Source organism: Fomitopsis serialis (genome assembly GCF_022376445.1).
Source record: "Fomitopsis serialis strain Sig1Antser10 chromosome Unknown B0H18scaffold_125, whole genome shotgun sequence".
NCBI lineage: Eukaryota > Fungi > Basidiomycota > Agaricomycetes > Polyporales > Fomitopsidaceae > Fomitopsis > Fomitopsis serialis.
The window spans coordinates 1-20,659 of NW_025955085.1; the positions used below are offsets into that span (position 1 = coordinate 1).

At 56.2% G+C, this 20,659-nt stretch overlaps 5 protein-coding genes across 5 annotated transcripts; 2 read left to right on the plus strand and 3 right to left on the minus strand.

The window, feature by feature from the left end:
- Positions 1-898: 898 nt before the first annotated feature.
- On the minus strand, positions 899-2,054 carry B0H18DRAFT_76921 (uncharacterized protein). Its single transcript, XM_048039238.1, has 3 exons — positions 1,440-2,054; positions 1,006-1,333; positions 899-952 (listed from the first exon to the last, which is right to left on the minus strand). Exons 1-2 carry the CDS (start codon positions 1,828-1,830, stop codon positions 1,077-1,079), a joined length of 648 nt encoding a protein of 215 aa, XP_047887473.1. The 5' UTR covers positions 1,831-2,054; the 3' UTR covers positions 899-952; positions 1,006-1,076.
- A 4,215-nt stretch (positions 2,055-6,269) lies between these two features.
- Positions 6,270-6,608, minus strand: B0H18DRAFT_1039240 (uncharacterized protein). Its single transcript, XM_048030490.1, has one exon. The coding sequence runs from the start codon at positions 6,557-6,559 to the stop codon at positions 6,392-6,394; it is 168 nt and encodes a 55-aa protein (XP_047887474.1). The 5' UTR covers positions 6,560-6,608; the 3' UTR covers positions 6,270-6,391.
- Positions 6,609-7,784: 1,176 nt separating this feature from the next.
- On the minus strand, positions 7,785-8,348 carry B0H18DRAFT_959010 (uncharacterized protein; the record flags this gene model as incomplete). The annotated part of the gene is made up of 1 exon (XM_048042773.1): positions 7,785-8,348. The coding sequence occupies one exon, from the start codon at positions 8,346-8,348 to the stop codon at positions 7,785-7,787; it is 564 nt and encodes a 187-aa protein (XP_047887475.1).
- Positions 8,349-13,309: 4,961 nt separating this feature from the next.
- Positions 13,310-14,065, plus strand: B0H18DRAFT_1087395 (uncharacterized protein; the record flags this gene model as incomplete). The annotated part of the gene is made up of 1 exon (XM_048032162.1): positions 13,310-14,065. One exon carries the CDS (start codon positions 13,310-13,312, stop codon positions 14,063-14,065), a length of 756 nt encoding a protein of 251 aa, XP_047887476.1.
- Positions 14,066-16,763: 2,698 nt separating this feature from the next.
- Positions 16,764-19,100, plus strand: B0H18DRAFT_77162 (caspase domain-containing protein). Its single transcript, XM_048039239.1, has 14 exons — positions 16,764-17,047; positions 17,114-17,193; positions 17,247-17,307; positions 17,357-17,419; positions 17,490-17,548; positions 17,600-17,647; positions 17,707-17,743; positions 17,790-17,876; positions 17,933-17,947; positions 18,012-18,388; positions 18,449-18,517; positions 18,569-18,587; positions 18,639-18,684; positions 18,749-19,100. The coding sequence occupies exons 1-14, from the start codon at positions 16,873-16,875 to the stop codon at positions 18,894-18,896; spliced, it is 1,284 nt and encodes a 427-aa protein (XP_047887477.1). The 5' UTR covers positions 16,764-16,872; the 3' UTR covers positions 18,897-19,100.
- Positions 19,101-20,659: the final 1,559 nt, after the last annotated feature.

The window sequence follows — 20,659 nt, forward strand, 5'->3', positions numbered from 1 at the left end:
ATCGGCTCGGGTGCATCGACAGCCCTCTTGCCATCTGCGGAACACGTCAGTGTGCGAAGACAGGTGGGCCATCTGCTCTGCCTGTGCAAATGATATGCGGTCCTCTAATACTTACAGCTACAGCCCTGCGTACGTAAGCACCATCAATTAGGCGATCCTGTGTGATTTCAGGACCAGACTCACCGGTCTAGCGCCTCCCTGTATTGCTGCCCGCACCCGTGTTCATGTCGCGTTGTCAGAGCATGTACCAGGATCATCCCGAGCCTCTTCGGGGATGGCCGCGCTCCTCCAAAGATATGCACGCACCCGTTTCGAATGGAAGGGGCATCCCAGAGACGGCCCCGAGGCCTTGGGCTCGCTGGCGCTACTAATCATCACGGCCACTGCCATGGACGGTACCTGGCAAGACACTGAGCCTGTGCACGGTCCGGTCCGCGTTACACACCTGGCACTCGCTGATTCAGACCCCAGTCACTGGCAATTTCCTACACTGGCTCTCCGCAGAATCCGCGCTGCAGTATTGACAACTATCCGCTCAGGCAGAAGACTGGGGACTCTCAAGCACTCGGGAAGGAGATCGATCTGCCACTCGGTAACCCAAAGAAGGCAGGTACGCACTTGCCTTTCTGGTCAGCGCAGTACAGCCGTGCGACCCCTCCTCCATTCACTACCGCACGTAGGTACCCCAAGTCGGCCCGCAGTAGGCCTGTACCCGAAGTGATTCCTGCACGGGAACAGTCTGGGTCTGAGTGCTGACAATGAGCACCGATCAGCTATCTGACTGGTACTTACTGCCGCTGTAGGACGGGTAGGACATGCGATTCCGCCCACTTTGAAATCACGCAGCCAAGGCCAGCATCGGATCCCCCTATCATCCGAACGTCACCGTCGTCAACGAAGACTACACAGCTATGGGCCTAAGCTTCGCGGGCAGAGGTGCGTACTGGCTACTCTACATTAGTGCTCAGAGTATAGCGCTCATGATCGAACCAGGAGGACGCTCACGATCTCCGACTTAGGGTCCACCGCTGCTATCTCATCGAATCACCTGTGCGGAGATGTTTTCAAGGGCGTTGTCATCGCGCTAGGTCGAAATAGCAAGTAGTGTACCAGTACCAGAGGCCAGGGACCCCCGAAAAGGCAGCATTGGGCGTGGCTTGAATCCCACGTGTATTGCGAATGTCTGCTGCTCCACTCCGGAGAGAAGCGCGACACAGATGCGGCCACGATCCGCCTGGAGGGGCGATGTCCAATACAGCGGGGTATAACATTGGTACATGCATGCCAAAGGCCTGCGGATGTTGAATACTGACATGGAATGTGTATTGACGTGCTGAGCAGGCGCAGTGGACCCGACGTTCACGGTAATAAGCGCGCACGAGGGAGACCAAGTAGGTAAGTAATGAGGAGGAGGAGGAGGAGGTAATTGAGAGTGGCACCTGCGATTAGGCTGTGAGAACGGTATGTACCGATCGCTCGGTGCAGAGTCCCGATCAGAGCCTGACATACTGCGACTCCAGATGCGACTCCAAACTGCAGAGGTTGGCCGCTATCGTAACATGCGCGAACACCATGTGAAGGCCACGCAGTACGATGCCGGTCGGAATGGTCATCGTGTGCGCATGGACATGTGTCTGGAGACAGAACATGCGTCTCGCGACCTGTAGATACCTTGTTAGTCACGATCGGACCATGAATAGCAAGGGCGCTGCCGCAGCGCCCATACGCCGAATTAACAAGCTTCGCTCCGTTCGAAAGAACGTTACCTGTGCAATCGGCGTCGCCCATGAAGCTGCTGTAGAATGTGATACGCTGTCTCCGCCGAAGCATCGGCAGAGGTACGTTACAAAGAGCATAGGACGATGTATCAGCGCAGGCGCTTGCTCCTGGTGAATCTCAATACTTAGATCTTCGCCAAAAAGGAGAGTGAAGTTAGATTCCGGCATGCGATTGGTGGAGACCCGAGACCTAGGTCTCTGCCCGATTTGGCCACTGTTTGTGAACGGCCTCCTTGTCCAGGCTCTCGTGAGCACCAGTCCCGGTCCCTAGGTACTGGCAGTTGTCTAGACCGTGAGTGTCTAGATCAATCGAGAGCGTTTACAGGCAAGTCAGCTGGAGTTGCGAAGTCAGTACGGTGGACTGTGGTCGCCGCTGACCTCGGATCATGGTCTGGGGCGAGCACCCGGAGGCTAGGAAGATAACGTCTCGACTTTGCTGTGTTTTCCGTATCCGCAAGTGCGAACTCACGTTCTGGCACCCCATTTTGCTTCGGGACGTGATGCCGGCATGGCTCGGCAGCATGATGAAGCCACACTTCTGTAGTCACAGTCAAGGAACTGACGGATGGCACGGTGGTGACATCTGCTGACCTGTGGTCTGTGCAGCGGCCCAACAGGCACATAGGCGCTCCCCGGCTGAGGAGCCGAACGAATCTCAAACGCGGAGGATAGTCCTAATATTCGTCACCAATGAACTTAAAAGATCTAAGCCTCTGTCAGTGCACTAGGAAGATGTAGTAAGCGGTGTAATTTGGACGAACCTTATTCCAGCTCCACAGCCTTGCAGCAGTCGACCGCGACGCCGAGAGACACATGAGGACCATGCGCTTCGTTAGCACAGACCAGGTGCTTGCGAAGCAGCCCCGAGTATGAATTCGGTCTGACAGAGTACTTACCACTGACAAGCATTTCGAAGCCCAGGTATCGGAGAGTTCCAGCGGGCCCGGGGCGCTTCCGACATTCAGGTAACCGGGTTGACAGCCTCACATCGGTGTGCCTCGCGATCTACGCCCATTGTACCGTGGCACATCCCCGTGTGTACTGAACTGCTTCCAAGCTCTTCTGCAGAATATGATCGGCGACTGCCTGCAGCTTATGCCATTAGCGCGGGCATCACGCACAAAAATTGATAAAAATGATAGTCGATAACGGTGGAGCCTTTGTTTTGAAAGACTATGCCGCTACGCAGTGACTCATCCCCGGGTAGAAGGTACGGCGTATCTCGTCAAGTGGCTCCATGATATTGGTAGACGGGCACATCAGCGACTGTATGGCACTCTTCAGGAGAACGAGCTTGATCGATGCAGCTTCCGCCGGTCGATGGGCACGGCGGCGCGGGATAAGGTAAAGTACTCAGCCGCACAGGAGCCTCGGGTCAAAGGGCGACAAACCTACTCACGAGGTTCGGCGCAGAAGAGGGACACAGGCGTAGGTGCCGCGGCGCAGAGGCCAAGGTTGCAGGGCGACAGCGGAGAACCATCGGCTCGGAGGAGGAGGAGGAGGAGGTAATTCCATTTAGTCACCCCAGCTAAGTACTACCTACGCAGATGCGCCAGTACATAGCTCGTGACGGCGTTCACCGATTAGATGACAGCCGCGTATCCGAGAGGCCGCCACTTGTCTACATCTAACCTACAGTACCCTACTCTCACTATCACACGATCACAATTACAGTCATACATGCAGTATACCTTGGCCCTCTAGCTGCTAGGCTGGGCGGGCATCATGGGTAAAACCTGGCAGGAAAAAATATGCAAAAGCCTCCAGGCGTCAGTGGCAGTCCCCCGCCACACTGACATAACTCCCCATGATCCAGGTGATGTATCTAGTGCTACAGCCGTCCTACATCGTGTGGAAGGCATGATTTGCCCCCAATGCATAGTGAGTGCAGGGAATCCGTGAGTTGGTTGTAAACCAGTGGTGAACTCCAGTGGAGAACATGGGCTTCGAACAAGAAGCTGCGGTCATACAGTCGCACGCGGGCGGACAGTGGTAGCCCGCTCACTGTATTGAATACAAAGGTGACTGATACACACTTGGGATCAGTGGTAAGGGGACGGCCTAGTGGTGCTCATACTCCTCATGCAAGTACTGTGCTACGGCTGTCTCGATTCTCGAACGGTGCACACGTTCAATCGGTGCCATGAGGGTAGCATTTCCAATACATTTGGTGTACTTCTGCAGAAAAGTGCAGGTATTGAGTACCAGTAGCTGTTGCTAGGCATACCATAGACACATGGGCCATGTAGCAGTCCCCGTCGCAGCCCGCACAGTGAAACTCAGCTCACACTGCCAAAGGAACCGAGCATTGTGCCACACTGCAATGAATTATGACAGTGTAACACATTGACCGGAGAACAACTTGAATGTTGTCAAACACTCGTAATCATTGCCCGCAGGCAGCATCACCAAAGGGTGGCATCACCATGCATGCTGCAAGGTGGTATCCGCCGAGCCAAAGCTACGAGGCGAGAATTCAGACTAAGGGTGCGCCCACACAGCAATGTTAACATCGGCGAGAATTCAGACAAAGGCCTAAGGTACACCTTGATAGGCTCACGCCGTCGACCACTCTCACGCCGTCGACCACTCTCACGCCGTCGACCACTCCCCGGCTACAAGATGGTATTGAGGAGCATTCGTGCTACGAGAAGGCATTACCAGCGCCGAGCAGACTGCTTCTAGGCGACATCGTCGAGTAATAGCTACAAGACGGAGGATGTCCTGGGCAAGGCGGGGATCGCCGACCGCACACTCACGAGCCGCATCGCTCGACAGCGGGATCATCGTCGATGCAAGGGTGTTGCCCCCGAAACCCATCACTGAGCACTTTGCTTCGAGTCGGCATGGTTGAGATCCTCCGAGACGGTCGCCCTTGAGTTTTACACTGCGAGATGGCATCGCCGAGCCTTTCCGCTTCCAGGCCGCATCACCGAGCATAGGTCATTCGGGGGGGGGGGGGGTGAGGAATGAGGTTGCCCTCGGTGGCGGGGAACACCAGCAGATTGCTATAAAGCGGCGCCGAGCGTTTCCACGGCTGCATCGCCGAGCATAGGTCCTGCATGAGGATAGAGAACAACACCACCCTTGTTGTCGAGGAACACCAGCAGACTGCTACGAAGCGGCACCCAGCGTTTCCGCGGCTGCATCGCCGAGCATAGGTCGTGCATGTCCCAGAGACGATGATCCAGCAGACTGCTTCTAAGCAACGCCAAGCGTTCCCGCGGCTGCCTCGCTGAGCATAGGTCGTGCATGACAAACGTCATCGTCGTCGGCGTTGCCGGAGGCAACACCCAACGACGGCATCACCTAACGGCGGCATCGCTAGACAGCGGCATCGCCGAGCATTGCAGCTTCAAGGCGGAATTGCACAGCATCGTCGAGCAGTTGCTTCCAAGACGGCATCGTCGAGCATTGTTGCTTCCGAGACGGCATCGTCGAGCATTCAAGTTGCTTCTAGACGGCATCGCCGAGCATTTGCTTCGAGGCGGGTACAGAGCATGTAGATTCTCGTCGAGCGAGTCTACATCAAGACGGCGTCACCGAGCAAATTTGCTACAGGACAGCAGCGTCGAGCGCCCTGCTTCCAGACTGCAGGTCGTGCAGACAGGACACTTTCCCGACGTCGGTGATCCCCAGCAGACTGCTTCAAAGCGAACGTCGCCGCCAGTGAGTGCGGCGACGAGAGACCAGCGGGTGGGCCGGGCGGTGCTGCCACAAGTGGGACTAGGTCCGCGAAGGCTATAGTCTACGATGTGTCGATCCCTACAAGACACAGATAAGCCCCCCAGACCCAACCGGTGAGCTACTCACAAGACTGCAACGCTCGCTCAGGAGCCGGCCTCCACTCGCTCGACACCATCCCGCGCTTTTAGCGCCGTCATCCGACCACACCGACATCCATCCATCCAGTCCCCGCTGCGGTCCAGCCCATTGTTGAGCTTGATAAGGTCGCCAGCCGATAGCGCGGGCACTAAAAGTTGTGCCCTGGTGATGGACATTGCATAGAAGCGCAATCACAGGCGCACGGTCCACAGAGGGCAACTCATACGCAGCGCTCCCGCGTCGCGACGTCAGCGGCTCACACGCCAAACCGCACAAGCATGAGCCACGTACCGCAGACCTGCTCCCAGAAGTCGGGCCCGGAATCGACTTGGGCGCATTCCTTACGCCTTTTCCAAGACGGCAGAAGGTCCGACCCGCTGTGAGAGAATTACTGAGCAAGTCAATGTCGCTGTGGAGTTTATCGGGGCACACCGACAAAGTTGGCTTGAGTAACGGCTCCTCCAGAGGTGTGTTTTGAATTTTCACAGGCGCATCTCGCCCTTGCCGTTCACAGCGGACTGGTCCAGACCATGTCCTCGATAGGGATGCCTTCTGGTTGCTGATCATGATTTCGGACCTTGTTCGTCGTTCTCGTCGTGGCGCATCTGTGCGGTGCCGTGTCACATTGATTCAGAAATGCTGGAGGCGGATTTCCGACATGCATCTCTGCAGTGCCACGTCTGGAATAGATGCCAGACTTCAGCTGTGCAAGATTTGAACTCTGTGTCTCACCGAATGCAATACATACGGAGCCCCGTGGCCGTGCACAAGCGTGCGGGCCAGGAGCGCTACATGTCATCCCCAGCCACACAGTGCATTGACGGTCTTCTCTGCCATCCTGCGGCTATGACATCCGCCGGTTCGCCCTCATCTCTCGGCGAGAGTACACCGGATGAGGGAGGGCGTATAGCCCTCGGAGGAGAGTTCGGCATACCTACCTCAGACTCTGTACACATGTTGACAGCTCAGGCCCAGGGTCGTAGTCCGAGTCTGATGAATCCCGTCGTCATGATCAGCGGCCACCGACCGACCGCCAATGTCATCGACGTTCTCTTGTAAATCCTGGAGTTGAGCCCGACAGCAAATCGGACACCCTCAGTCGGGGACACGATTCGGAAGAAGTACGTCATGTCCCTGCACGGGCCTGTAAATTCAGTGCATGGTGTAATGCTCGCCGCACCTGCCGGAACAGCTGCGTGTCACCGCCATGATTGAGTAAGCCCTGCCGTGGTTGTCGCTGCGAATGCGAATTTGGAATGGGGCCGCAACGAGCACCGTCTTCCGCGATCGATTCGGTACGCCTGGCACCCATTGGAGGGACCTCGGGTGCATTCCCAGAACCACAGAATTGGCAACATTCACTTGACCGATATCGTGGCCGCCGGGGGACGAGACCAGCAGCGAACTGTGTGCGTGTGTGGCGAAACTTGTGTGTCGCGAAAGCGCGTGTGGCGAACTGAGTGCGTGTGGCGATCGGTAGTGCGAGTGGCGTTGGCGATCCTGCGTGGCGAGCGCGAGGCTGCCGTAAAGATTCAAGAGACCCGGCCCTGCATTCGGAAGAACACAGCCGAGAGAATGAAGAAATTAAGACATGCTTCGTCGAAGACATTGGGTGCGTTCAACGCCACTGGGTGCCATGGTATCAACGGAATTCAGAGGGCTGAAACTTCTGAGGAGATCGTGTGAGCTACTTGGTACTAGTAGTCACTCACTGCGCAGCCAGCATGTGAGACGGTGATGTTGTAGCCAGAGGGCGTGCTCACTGTAAGTTCCTAGAGGTTGCTGCAGCCTGAGGGTGACGCCACAAGTGCATTCAAACCCGAAGTGTACCACAGTTACGTAAGCTACGCCCCCTTGGAACCTTAGCCCGGCGTCAATCCTTACGCTCACGACCTTCAAGAGACTTGTATGTAGGCTCACTTGGGACACATGTTACAATTCTTTATGAGATTGTTTGAACCTAAGGGGCGATGTACGAAGTAGTATTACATGGTATCCTCATAGTATGATGTACAGTAACATAAGCAATTGAAGTTAGCAATAAGTACAGTACGATGACAGTAGGTAATGTCGTGCAAACTGTCACGGTCAACGTGCGAGCCGCCTATCGACTCGGTGTAGAATGTCTGTGCCGCAGGAGCGGATATGGGTATACTAGGAGCAAGGATAAGGACCCATCAGTCATGACTCGCGTTTGCCGACCAGCAACTCGAGCCTCGGTAGCTCAGACTTCCCTAGTACCCGAGCCGGACCCGCCGACGCGAGTCCAAAAAAGACCGTGCGCCCGCCCAGGAAGTCGATCCTCCGCATCCTCCTCATGGCGTCCCCGTTCGTCCTGTGCCGCCAGGTCGCCAACGCTGCGTTCCAGACGTCAGTCTGCGTCGCGGCGCTCTGCATTTCTTGGGGCGTGATGGTCTCGCCGAGGTGGGCATGTACGGCCTGGAGGACGTCGCGCACCGTCACGAAGGGGGGTGCGGTGGGGAGGGGACTCCGGTCCACGCGTATGGTGTAGGGATACGGCGCGCCGGCGATGGTGATGATGAGGGAAGGGGTGGGAGTGGACAGGGCTGGGTCGCCCAGACAGACGGAGGACGCGATGTGCGTCTTGAGGGATCGGTCGTACGACTGGAGCCCGTCGCAAGCCATGTCCCACTTCAGTCGTATCCTGTCCCCCTTGGGCGCCCGCGAGAGGAGCGGGGCGACGTCGAGGGATGCGAGGCGCGTGTTCTTCGCCGGGGGTGACATGCTGGCGACGCCCGCGCAGTCCTCGAGCTCCTTGGCTTGGTATCTGGAGGAGACGGCGGGCAGCGGTATGATACGCCCGCCATAGTATGTCGGCGGCGGTGAGGGTGAGTGTGGGATGTGTGAACCTATGCTGGTCGCGGACACGCGCGATGACGACTGTAGGCCGCAGGGAGATTGGGGTGGGCTCGGAGCCCATGCGACGTGCTTGACAGGCTTTGAGTCCTGTGCACGGGGGATTGCTTGTGTGCGATGCCCATGATGTTGTGAAGACACCACCCGACGTGCAAGAGGTCGGTGTGAGTGGGAGGCAATGGACTCGGGGAGGCGGTGACGGTTTCGAGGAGTGTGGTGTTCTGAGGACAGCATGGCGGTGAGGCTCACTTTATAGAGGTTGGAGAGGTATGAGGTATGAGCATGTCTGCCCAATTGAACCCGGTACGGACGTAAGGTTTTCGAACAGAGGCATCGCCGCGAGCCACAGAGGCGGTCCGCTTCGAGCCGTGGAGTGACGCCGTGCTGCCGATTGAGACGCAGGACTGCCTGCGCAGGCAGGAAGTGTGGCCCATGGATGATGGTCAGGGTCCTGGCGATGCAGGAAGGTCGGCCAAGGATTATCCTGCCATCTACGACACGCCAGCCGTTAAGGTTTGCCAGCGGCTAGATCATGCTCGCGATGGCCCACCGGATTGCGACGGGACGGGATGCGAATGTACTGCCAGCCAGTACGGAGGCTATGGACAGATCCTAGGAACAGAGCGCTTATCGTCGCGTGTATAACGCGGGTTCCTTCCCAACGCGGCTGTCTTCGAGAGCAGATTATCGCAATCATCCAGGGAGGAAGGCGGACAGACACTGTAACCAGCAGGGTGTGATGACCGGTTGTCGAGATGCGTTCAAGAGGCTCCGGCACGCATGAACGGATCGAAGTGCGCTACTCACCGATCCGTCGCCATGCACGGTAAGGCAGGAACTTACCTCACAGGGGGAGGCTAATAGAGCCGTTGAGACGCGTCGTCGTGCACTTCGGCTATGCAGAAGACAACACAGTCGCTGCAACTGCCCGCCCCAGTCGACGCGCGCCTTGCCTTCCCGGGGGCTACATTCAATGAGCAATATTTCCCAGGTTTCTGGGAGTAATCCCATGCCCAATGTGATGCGCCGTCGGTGCAGGTCCGTATTCAGTACCGCACAACGCCTTCTCCCGCACGATCGGGTGGCGAGCAGGCGCAGTGGCGTTCGAAGCCAGTCAGCCATCGCCACTCCGTGCCTGCATTCCCCGAACGAAAGCCAAAGGGACCGCTTACGTTTGGCCCTCCATCGATTCGTCGCCCGCAGTGCAAGTATACCATGCCCGCCCCATCCCCCACGAGCTGCCTCGTGTTGCAGCGAGAACACAGGAGACATCACTGCGAAACGGTCAAGGTCAGGATATGAACGGGCGACTGATCTTCCTCCGGTGCAGCGTGGGCTCGGCCGCAATCTCCTGCGATCAGCTCCAGCATGTGAATGAAATACGACATGTCTCTGCATACGGGCCGAACGCGGACCCGCGCTTATGAGCGGAGGCCACACGCACAGGAGAGTCCGAAGTAGAGGGCACTCACTCCACCATGGGACCCGTGATGTGTGTGCATCTTCCGCCACCAGCTCAAGACACGCGCATCAGGCCCGCCGTCAGGGTGGACAAGAAGAGACGGATCATGCAAACGACACAGGCGCGATACCGGGGGGACGGTGGAGCGCCCGTGCTCAACGCGCCTCCAGTGGTCGCGGGACGGATCCCTGCTCCAATGTCCTCTGTAGCATCATCCCGCCCCGGAGAGAACGGCAGACCCTGAGGATCGCGGAGAGAAAAGACCTCGTTGAATGCGGCCATCTGACAAATGGTGGCAAGGGTGATTGATGAGCCCCACACGATGCCAAAGAATAACCGTCACCTGCAGTTGCAGTTGCATCCCATCTGCGCCCGTATCACCAATACCAGAATCGGGGGCGTCGGGTTCCCCATCTTTGTTGATGATATGGCAAGCGCGGTGCCTACAGCCCGAAGCTCGGTGAGACGCTGAAATCACCGTGGGTAGCACAATGCATGCTTGTGAAGTATAGCATCGCCAATCCGCGGACAGAGGAACATACCAAGAGGAATTCTACGCATTTGGCACAGAGCCGGACTCGGTTCTGACTTCCGTAATGACTTCAAAGAAATGACACAGGCTATCACTCACCTCTAGAGAGTCCAGGCCTCGCAGCGATGCTTACTGCGCCGTGGTAACTCCGTCAGATAGCATAAGGTTCATGCTCGTGCGCTGCAGTGATAGATGGGCCACACATGCAGTCTATTCTTGTAGAGATGGCCGGTTGAGCGATGTCAATGAATGCTTTCAGAGCAATGAACTTACGCGGACGAAGTGAATTGATTTGTGTGCTTTGTCGTGCGCGAAGATCGCTCCTTCGGGACCTGCTTGTATGTTGATGCGTCTGAACCACAGAGCGGCATGAGACGCCCGCCAGTTAAGGTGCCGCCTGTGCAATTATTTGCATTTTAGAAGACTTGAGTTCGATGGTGAGATTATGAGCATTGGGACGACTCCATACAATTGTGTTGCTGACGGAGAGATGGTCAGTAGAGCACACGGTACAACGACAAGCATCAAGAGCTTGTCCGACAGTGGTGGCATTGACAACGCTGATACCAACGCATACAGATCCAGCCGACTCCCAAACCCAGTGACGGAGGCGTACCGTTGTCACGAAAAGTCACTGGTACAATCAGAGCAGATATCAGCAGAACGAAACGCGACACCTCAAAACAAAAGGTGGTCGTCTGCATCACTGAGGACTGTGTTGTATGTATTCCGCTCTGTCAGTGCCACATAGAACGACAGAACTGACGTATCCCATCAAAAATGGACTCTGGCCATCAGACCGTAGGTGGCCTGTGAAAGCTCAATCTTCGTGGCGTCAGCTCTGCCCCGAGTAAAGCGAACAACGCATCTCGGTTTAGGTCCTGAAGACATCATCAATGCCGAGCATCGTTGCCAAACATCGCTGAAAGCCGAACAGCAGTGATGTGTCACTCCGAGCTGACCTGGTAGTTCCTCGCAGCGTGCGGCCACGAGGCATGCGCAGGATGCCACGTCGGATGGAGCGAGCGGCGCAGCCTTCAGAACGGTGGATGACAGACGACGGTCTGATACGCTGACCATAGCGCAGGTCAGATGCGCAACTTGCGAACCCAGATGCGACGGGACATCGCGAAGGCGCAGCGACCCGCGACCGTCCAGCGGGTAACCTTGTCAGCACGCAAGGCTCGCGGAGATTGCAGGGAAACCGTCAGCGAACGACCGATCAGCACGTAACGGTGGCGGGCCGCCTCCATGCACTGTCCGTGCACACTGATCTGTACCGCACACGCCGTCGGGCATAGAGCGGTAAAGACCTGCGCGGCGCAGCCGACGCGAGACATGGAGGCTCTTGCCATGTAAGGATAACTGTTAACCAGATCCGGAAAGGTGAGTCCCATCGAGACTCGTCGGACGCATGAGTTGTGGCGAAGTGGGCGGAGCGCTCGGAGGCCGATATGGCGACAGGCATCGAGCATTGCCGCCCGGGCACGCTGGAATGAGAGTAAGTACGTCGCAACGCGTGCGAAGGAAGTCCGCGTCATAGCGTCATTTCGGAAGCAGCCGCTACACGAAGAGGCAACTTGAGATGAGAGAGCGACGTTGGCGCTTAGCATAGGGCACGAGGAGGTGAGATTGAACCATGTATAATTGCGACCGCGGTCGTCAATCCGTCTACTGAGCGTCAGCCAACGTACGGGATTCCCTCGGGGCATGGAGTTCGTGTCAACCACGTTGAGGATCTGAACCACCTACCGCTGAGGCACTGCGCGACAGTCGGCTGCGCACTCCGTTGGCCGCGACGGATACATAGCAATGACAGCGCTACGTGCACCTTGCCTCTTCTGAGCCACAACGGGCTATACCGCAGCGTGATCAGCACCACCGGTGTCGGGGGACACGGCGTAACGACCTGCAGGTTCTGAAACGATTGACGTTCAGATGCCAGACGTGACGTGGACCGGCGACGAGAACAACGTACGCTCACTTCCACGTTGCTCGGTGTCATTCATACTTTGGTGACATCAAACAATTGTTTCGGGTTGCCCCAAATCCAATCGTTCGCCAGTGAGATGAGCTGCGCTGCCAATGTCGTGAGAGCGGCCCAGAAGGTCTTTGCGACATGTTTTGACCTACTACATAGGACGATACCAAGCTTGAACGGGTCATGGAGATGACCACGCCTGTCACAATAGCGTTAGTTACTGTGCAGGGAACCCAGTCGTCTGTATCCCGAATGTAGTGAGTGGGACCGCGGCTGCAGATGAACAGACGCAGGAGCAATCTATCACTATTCGGTGAGACGACCTTCGTGTCAGTGCACCACCGGCGTCGACGACGATAAGACTTCGTACCACTTCAGTCCAGACCCAAACCCCCGCAGCAAAAGGGCTTGCCACTCCGGTGCCACTCCGCATTATCAGAACGGAATCAAATGCGGTTATGGGCGGCGTGCGGGAGCTGTGCGCACTGCTTAGATAATACTGAATAGCGACCCAATTTGGGCGAGACTGCCAGCCTGGCGCCAGAGCACTTTTTTCCCTCCTCTCCCCGCCAGATCTCGCTTTGCAAGGCAACTCGCACCCGGAATCAAGCAGGATCTGGCGTAAATATGGCATGTTATGCGTAGAAGGCAAGTGGTGCAACTCGGGGTTTGACAGTGCTTGACTCACGTCAGGGGGATGTGTTGCTGTGCCAGTCATAAATCATTCCTCTCCCGACAACCATACACAGCTCGACAACACTCCCTCATCTCCCCTGTTACCATCCTTATATAACCATGTCTGCCTAGCCATGACCCCTCTAAACTATCCCAACCCTCTGAACCCCGACCTCATCATGCCCGGAACCACCAAACGCGTCCACTTCGACGTCCCCCCGACGCCGCCCCCGAAGCACTTCGAGGTGCCCCCAACGCCGTCGCCCGTCCACTCCGACGCGTCGTTGCCATCGTCGGTCGGGATCGTCACACCACCGCAGTTCGCGTACGCGCAACTCTCTCCCAAGTTCCCCAGCCAGTATGTGCCCAGCCCGCCGTCGCCCTTCGGCTCGCTGCCCTATGTCGCCGGGCACGTCATGATACACCCCGTCCTCGCCGCGCCCCACACCGCGCTCGCATGGGACCTCCTCCTCGCACCGTCGACAGCAAGCATCCCGGGCGCGTACACGACCCCTTCGCCGCTAAACCCCGCGCTGCTGGCAGAGCCCGCGACACACCCCGGGCTCCCGTCGCTCACGATCATCTGCGACCTACTCCCATGGTCGATCACCATCACGCCGACACGGTCACACGTCGTCTCCGTCGGCGACGTGCTGCACGCGCTGTACCGAATGCTCCGGATCGCGGTCTCGCAGACGGAGCTGGGCGTGCTCCCGCCGGATACGCTGACGCGCGTGCACGGCGCGTTCCATACGCGACACAAGATGCTCCCCGACGCGCGCTCACGAGCGGAGGAGAAGCAGAAGGGCGTAAAACGCGTCGACTTTCTCATGGACCTCCGCCGCTTCGCAGGGCTGTCCATCGTGATGAGCGGCGCGGCGCTCAACGGCAAGGGCCTCGGCGAGGTGTGGGCGCTGCAGCTCGCCATGGCATGATGGAGTGCAGTAGCATGTGCTGCTGCTGCGCTGCAGATGGCGATTTGACTTATTCCTTATTTGCGACCACCCCGCGACAGCGGTGACGACCACGATCACGGCGACGTCGATGATGGCGACGCCGGCGACGACTGATGACGGACTCCAGACGACGATCATGGACTGCATAACTGTAGAAGAAAACCCCTCGCGTTCGATTTCTCCTCGGTGTACACGGTTTCCCATTGACGACGACTCGGACGCGCATGTTTGTACGGTACTCCCCCACATACCCCTCATAGATCCCCGAAGACAAAAGCAACAATCACTGTAATTTTTCCCTCATCCTTGGTAGCGCTAAGTTATTGTCTTTGACATACGCACTGTACTGGACGTCTACTTGTAGTTCTCGCTGTAACGAATCGACACGTCGCCATGACCTCTGCTGCGGTTCGACACGGCGCTTCGTGATTGGCAACAGCGATCGCCCGATATGGTATGCATGCCGGTTCGTTGCCACCGAATCGGACCCGCCCATGCTTCGCGTTTCGTTGAATGGGACGCACACTCACGGTCGTACGTCTGTGCGAAGACTCGGGCACATGTTCATGACGTGGTTGACGATCTGGGCCGGTAAGCCTATGAAAAGAACGAAGCCGCAGGTACGCCCCGCCAAATCCGTCCGGCGTCCCGAGGAACTAATCCCTCCGCCAGAACATTGATAAGCTGTACAAGCAACGCCCACCGGCGTGGTGCACCTCCGTCAAAGTAGTGCAGTAGGTGCGTGATGATATCTCCCAAAATACTACTGTTTTCCGCTGAATGGAGTAGCCTGGGTGATGAGAACATCTGAGCCTGTCAATCGGCGACTGGTCAAAGTACTGGGATCTGACCATGGTCCTTGGGTCTCCGTGGGTAGTTCACATGTTGTGCGCCCTAAACAGACTATTACCCCGCGCTGCGACAAATCCGGGTGCGCCGATCCCCTTTGACGTACTAACCACTCCAAATGCACGCCGCATGGGTCACGGTCTCGCAGCAGTCTGGCATCCAACATCTTTTTGCAAGCCGTTTTGTTCAGCCTCGGAACGAGGGGCATCCTGAACGTGTTTGCCTGCTCGACGTCCAGGAATAGACAGCATGTACGGGCCGTTCTGAGCCCCATTGAGCTTGTGTACTAACGGTGAGCACACCCATCACTGTGTGGTATGTTCTCCGATACGTCTTCCGGCCCTACCGATCTTACGAGGCGCAGTTCGCTGACTACCTTTGCAGCAGCGCCGTTATGCTGACCAACCCATTCGCACCTCTTAGACCACTCGCTGACCATGGTCTCTGCTCGCGCACCTCCGGTCAGCATGCATGTTGCGGAACAAGTTCGGAAGACAACCCAGTCATGGATTTCTCGGAAGCTCGCGCCTCATGGTGATATGCCAGGCTTCCTTCCACGGCGGTCTGGGCCGTCCTGTGCTTCCTCAGTACACACAAGTATATTCACGCCATCGGTGAGTCTGAACCTGAGAAGGCAATGGAATGCTCCGGCTGACAGACGTATCGGGCTTTCGGTCTGCATGCCGAGTCTGAGAGGCTAACGACATTCCGGCGACAACGCGTCTCACCAATGTTTGGCGGTTGCTCAAATACTCTGCAATTTCAAGTGGACTCCACGTAAAGTCTGCGTTGACGCTTCTGGGGCCGCACGGCCTGGCGGCTGTGGAGGCAAAAGCTCCAGTTTCAGTCGGACTCCTGCAACTAGGGCGATACCATTTGCAACGGTAAATGTCTTGTTTCCCACTATCCGTCCGAGTTAGTCAAGTTAGGCCGTTCATGTTCCGATTGACAATTTTTCCCACTTTATTTATATTGACGCGTGCGATATGAAAGCTTGAAGCCCTGATGGAAACCAAGGGGTGGACTTGCCATTCCGGTCAGCGTCCGCGCGATGCACGTCGACGCGTCGTACTAATCATGTGATCGTCTGCCAGGATCCCGTCACCACAACCTCAGACTCGCGTCGTCCTCAGTTCCACTTCCCTCAATGAGCCAGTACATTGGTTGATCTTGCGGATGCACTAAGTGGCCATATGCATCTCCCTCTGGGCTAATATTGCTTTGATTCAGCCTATGGATCGATTATTGAAGAGACCCCGCAAGTTGAACGTTGAAGCCGGGATTCTGGATGCGCTTTCAATCGCCATTTGCCAATGGTCTCCGACGCAAGTCGTTCAAAACCTAGACTGAGTGTCTGACAAGCTCAATATTTCACTGCGGTGATTGGCCAGATTCGCGCGGATCCTTGCTGCGGACCCTGCCCTTCCTTTGGCGTACTAGATGCAGACAGGCACATTAGACGACTTCAGGTATTTCCTTGGCCGCTCGCGACGTGCGCGCGTTAGTATGACTTGGTACGTGCTCCAGGAGAACATTTGAATATGTTCTTACGCTCTAGCTCAACCACGGAATGCTTCAGGGGTTTCTTGTACTGTACACGTACACATCGCCAGATCCATCATCCCGCGTGGCGCGCACCGCCGCCGACGCCCCAGTCTGGGAGAATTGCGGTTTGACTGAACTTTGTCTTGAAACGCGTCCCCGACCGAGTGTTTCATCAAAGAACTGTCATGCGCCCAGTCATTTTCGATGCACTGTTGGGCTCGTCGAATCCTGAGGACCCGCCGCCTCGTCGGCACTCCACGCGAGTTGCTATCGTTGCCTTGTACTGCAGATCAACTTGATGAACTACGACACTGATTGTTGAACCACGCTCTGCGGCCGCGACTATAACACACAATGCTGGGGTAGACACAGACCGCAAGCCCACTCTAGCTATGAAGATTGGCCCTCTGTACAAGCGTGCAACGGACCCGGAGCATCGTCATGGTGCGAGGAAGGCTCTCCTAGTGGGCATCAACTACAACACACAAGCTTCGCGGCGAGATACAGACAGTCAAACCTTGGGCAAGTGCCACCGAGATGCGCTAGCTGTGCGGGACTTATTGATTGGTGAGTGGACGGTACGACAATTGTGGGCATTGTGCTGACCATAAGAATTATTCTGTGGTGCAACAGATTCCTACGGCTATAAAACATCCGATATAGTTGTCATGCTCGATGCCAAAGATTATCCACAGCCTACGCATGACAATATGGTACTATGACATTCATCTCTTTCACTCCGGGTATTCACCGTAAATTTGCATAGATCCTTGCAATCGAAAACTTGGTGAAGGGCGCCCGACCCGGGGATCGCCTGGTCTTCATGTGTCGGTTGCCCTCTTAATTTGTGTTATCATCCACTAACACACTCCCCAGTTGCCGGACACTGTTGTCAGATTCCATGTCATCATCATAGTGAGGCAGACGACTTCGATGAGGGTAGGAGTGATTCGACGTCACTTATATTCGGCTTCTGCATATTGTCTGCATATTCTCATGTTTCTCCTAGCGCTCATGCCCATGGACCATGAAGGTACACGGAACAAGTCAAAACTCATAATCGACAACGTACGTCGTACGTTGCGTTCATTAGATTCTATATTGAGCCTCCCCTAGCAGTTGCGCCAGCTGCTTGTGAACCCACTGTCCCCGGGAGTTCGACTTACGGTGAGGGATGAATGCCACATCGACGGACGAAGAATAGCTGTCTGATACATTTGCTGCAGGCGATATTTGACGCCTGTCATTCAGGAACACTCCTCGGTAGGCTGGAGTCGTACTGTTTTTCATTTTTCTGACGCCTCCCTAGATTTGGACCATTACATGTGTAACATGCTATACACGCCCAGGATATCTCGTGGTCCTCGCGGATCTGGGTCACGAAGACAGGCAGTTCGTAAGTCGGCATGCTCTCGCATCCACCACTGCGCTGACTCAAAACCACGCTCCCAGAACGCAAGACAGCTAGTGGGTGTCTCACCGAGCCCGGCACGCCCATGTTTGTGACTGATTCCAACGTGTCATTTATCAGTGCTGCCCCTAGTGCACGACCAACCGATGTCGAAGCCTCGTCGTCGTTCCACAGCTCCACCACGGATGCTGTCCATTGACGGGATCTATCATGTCTTTCGCGATGCTATGCCTCAAATAGACCGCAGGCCGACGTTCCTTTCCCAGAGCGAGCAATCAGTAGTATCCGAAGCCGAATCCATCGAGGAGGCTTCCGGCCCTGCTGAGCCTCGAAAAGGTCCGGTCCTTGCGCGAGCCACAAGGACGTTCGTCAGGCCCTGGAAAGAGGCGTTCGCGTTGATCATTCGGAGGCACCAGTCGCCGACGCCCGTTTCGAGTGTGCGATGCGATGGCTGGTGCGTGCCCACTAGTGCCGCCTCGAAGACGGCTCCGCGGGTGGTACGTGAATTCACATTCCGCTTGTTTGACTCGTCAACCTCAGCCGGAGTCGTCGTACAGATCTCCATAGCAGCTTGTGGCGATCCACAGCAAACGTGGGAGGATCCGAAGGGGCGTTCTATGTCTTTGGTGAGGCTATGTCTTGTCATGCGTTTGTTGCGTTACTTACTCTCGGTCAAGACATTGGTAGAAGAACTAAGTAAACGTGTAGCTCCTAGGTCTGCGTGACTTGTCTGACCTCGTTCCTTAGGGCACAATCGTCACCCCATGTTGAAGGATCTCGTCGCCAGACTGATGTGCGTGGCCATACTCGACGTCATTCGTCGACGAATGGTCTCATTGCAGTCTTTCACTGAACAGGCATTCTCGTGATAACGTATCTATGCAACTTCATGCTGCAGCGAAGCGGCAGCGTAAGAAGGGCCACAAGTCGGCGTACGTGCTTGATGGCGTTAACTTCCAGGACGTACAGGTGAGTACGTTAGAGGGAGCCAATGATCCACATTGAACTGATACACTTTGCCACTGCCGTAGGTCGGAAGTCAAGAGAAGCTGGTAAGACGTGTGAAACCTACACATCCACGTATCATTCACGGCTGAAGGACCTTGATAGGCCATGGAAACCATCGTCTTCGAGCTGTAGCGGTGTGCCCTCGCCCTACAATGTCTGTGTCTGCGCGTCATTGCTAATATCTATCCTACATGCGCTGTTAATGTTTGTACTCGGAGAGACACCAACCCTAATGAATGAGGAGCGTTTTGTTTCTATCGTCGACACGGTGCTGTTTGACGCGAGCACGTGATCGCGTCGCTGAATTGCCTCCCGATTCTGATTGACTATGTAAACCTCCTCCTCGTACGCTTCGCGCATTGGAATGGAGATCTGTGAAGACACTGACTTACATTCAGTACCAGGCATAGAGCCTAGGAGTGTGATCAATACTGGACAGGATGTCGTTTCCCTTATTTGGTGTCGTTGATGAGCGGTGTACTAAGCGCGGTGGAACTTGCACACAACTCGACAAATATTTGTTACGCGTCGCGTGTTCCTTGTCTTGACTCTCGATGCTGGTCGACTATTGTACTCGAGTGTACCTGTCTACGATCAATATGGCTGCAAGAGAATATGGCACAAAAGCATTGCCTAGCAACACGCCGGATAATACAAGGCTGGCCAGCGACCGGGCAGGGGCAGACAGTCGTTGTCTCAGGTCTGGACGGTGTAGTCACCGTTGGCCCTGAAGAGTATGGTCCTTAAGAGGACGGGGTACGTCCTCCTAGAAGTGATTCTCTTGCTCCAGATAACGGGCTTCGCAGTCTCCTTGGCTGTCGGAGTGCAGCTCAGCCTACGCAAGTCATCGGCACCATCACGCAGGACCAGCCCAACCCAGATTTGGATGCGTTGGCCCTTTGCCTCTCTTGCTTCAACTGTAATCAAAAACTGGCCTAAGGAGGCGACACTTGCTCATATCCTACATGCGCTGCGGAGCACGCGCACACTTGGCGTAGACCGATGTCGGTAGCCTTCAACGATCGTGCACAGCGCGAGCCGAACACCCACCTGCATCATACTCCCCAGCACCGTAGTGCGTATCCTAACCGAGGCATCCTTCAAAATGCACACCAGGCGTCGCCCCGTCGAGCGGAAATGCCGCCACACCTATTTAGGGATGCCTCAGCCTCGCATTCAAGTTCTGGGATGCACCCTCTTCCATCTTGGGAAATCCCTGGTGCGCCGCCTTCGCCCGACTTTCCGCCAATAAACGCGACTACGACGGCTCCCTCGTATTCTACACACTCGCCACATCGCCCGGCTCTTCCGCCACACTTGTTCAGGGATTCCGCGCCGGCTGCCAGAAGTTCCTCCTACTCCTTCTCATCAACCCATCCTCCAGCGGCCACACATTATTCTGTGCCTCCTCAGCAGTCATCGACGCCCCCTCGACCGTCCCGGTCAGGGCGCCGTCATAGCATGCCGCCCCATCTATTCCGCGATGTACCCCGACCATCATCACCCCTACGTCCGTTTCCCCCCAACGCTGCTGGTAAGGCTGTACCTGCAGCTGGTGCTTGTACTTATGCAAACTCTTGCAATAGACTTGGGAACAACACCAGCTCACGGAGTGCGCAACCCTCGATTACCGCCCCACTTGTTCCGCGACCGCCACCATCCGTATGCACGTATGTGTTTCCATGTGCGAGCCTCTATCGTCGTAACTCACATACTCACCATTAGCGAATGCACATGCAGACACACAGCGGTATACCGTT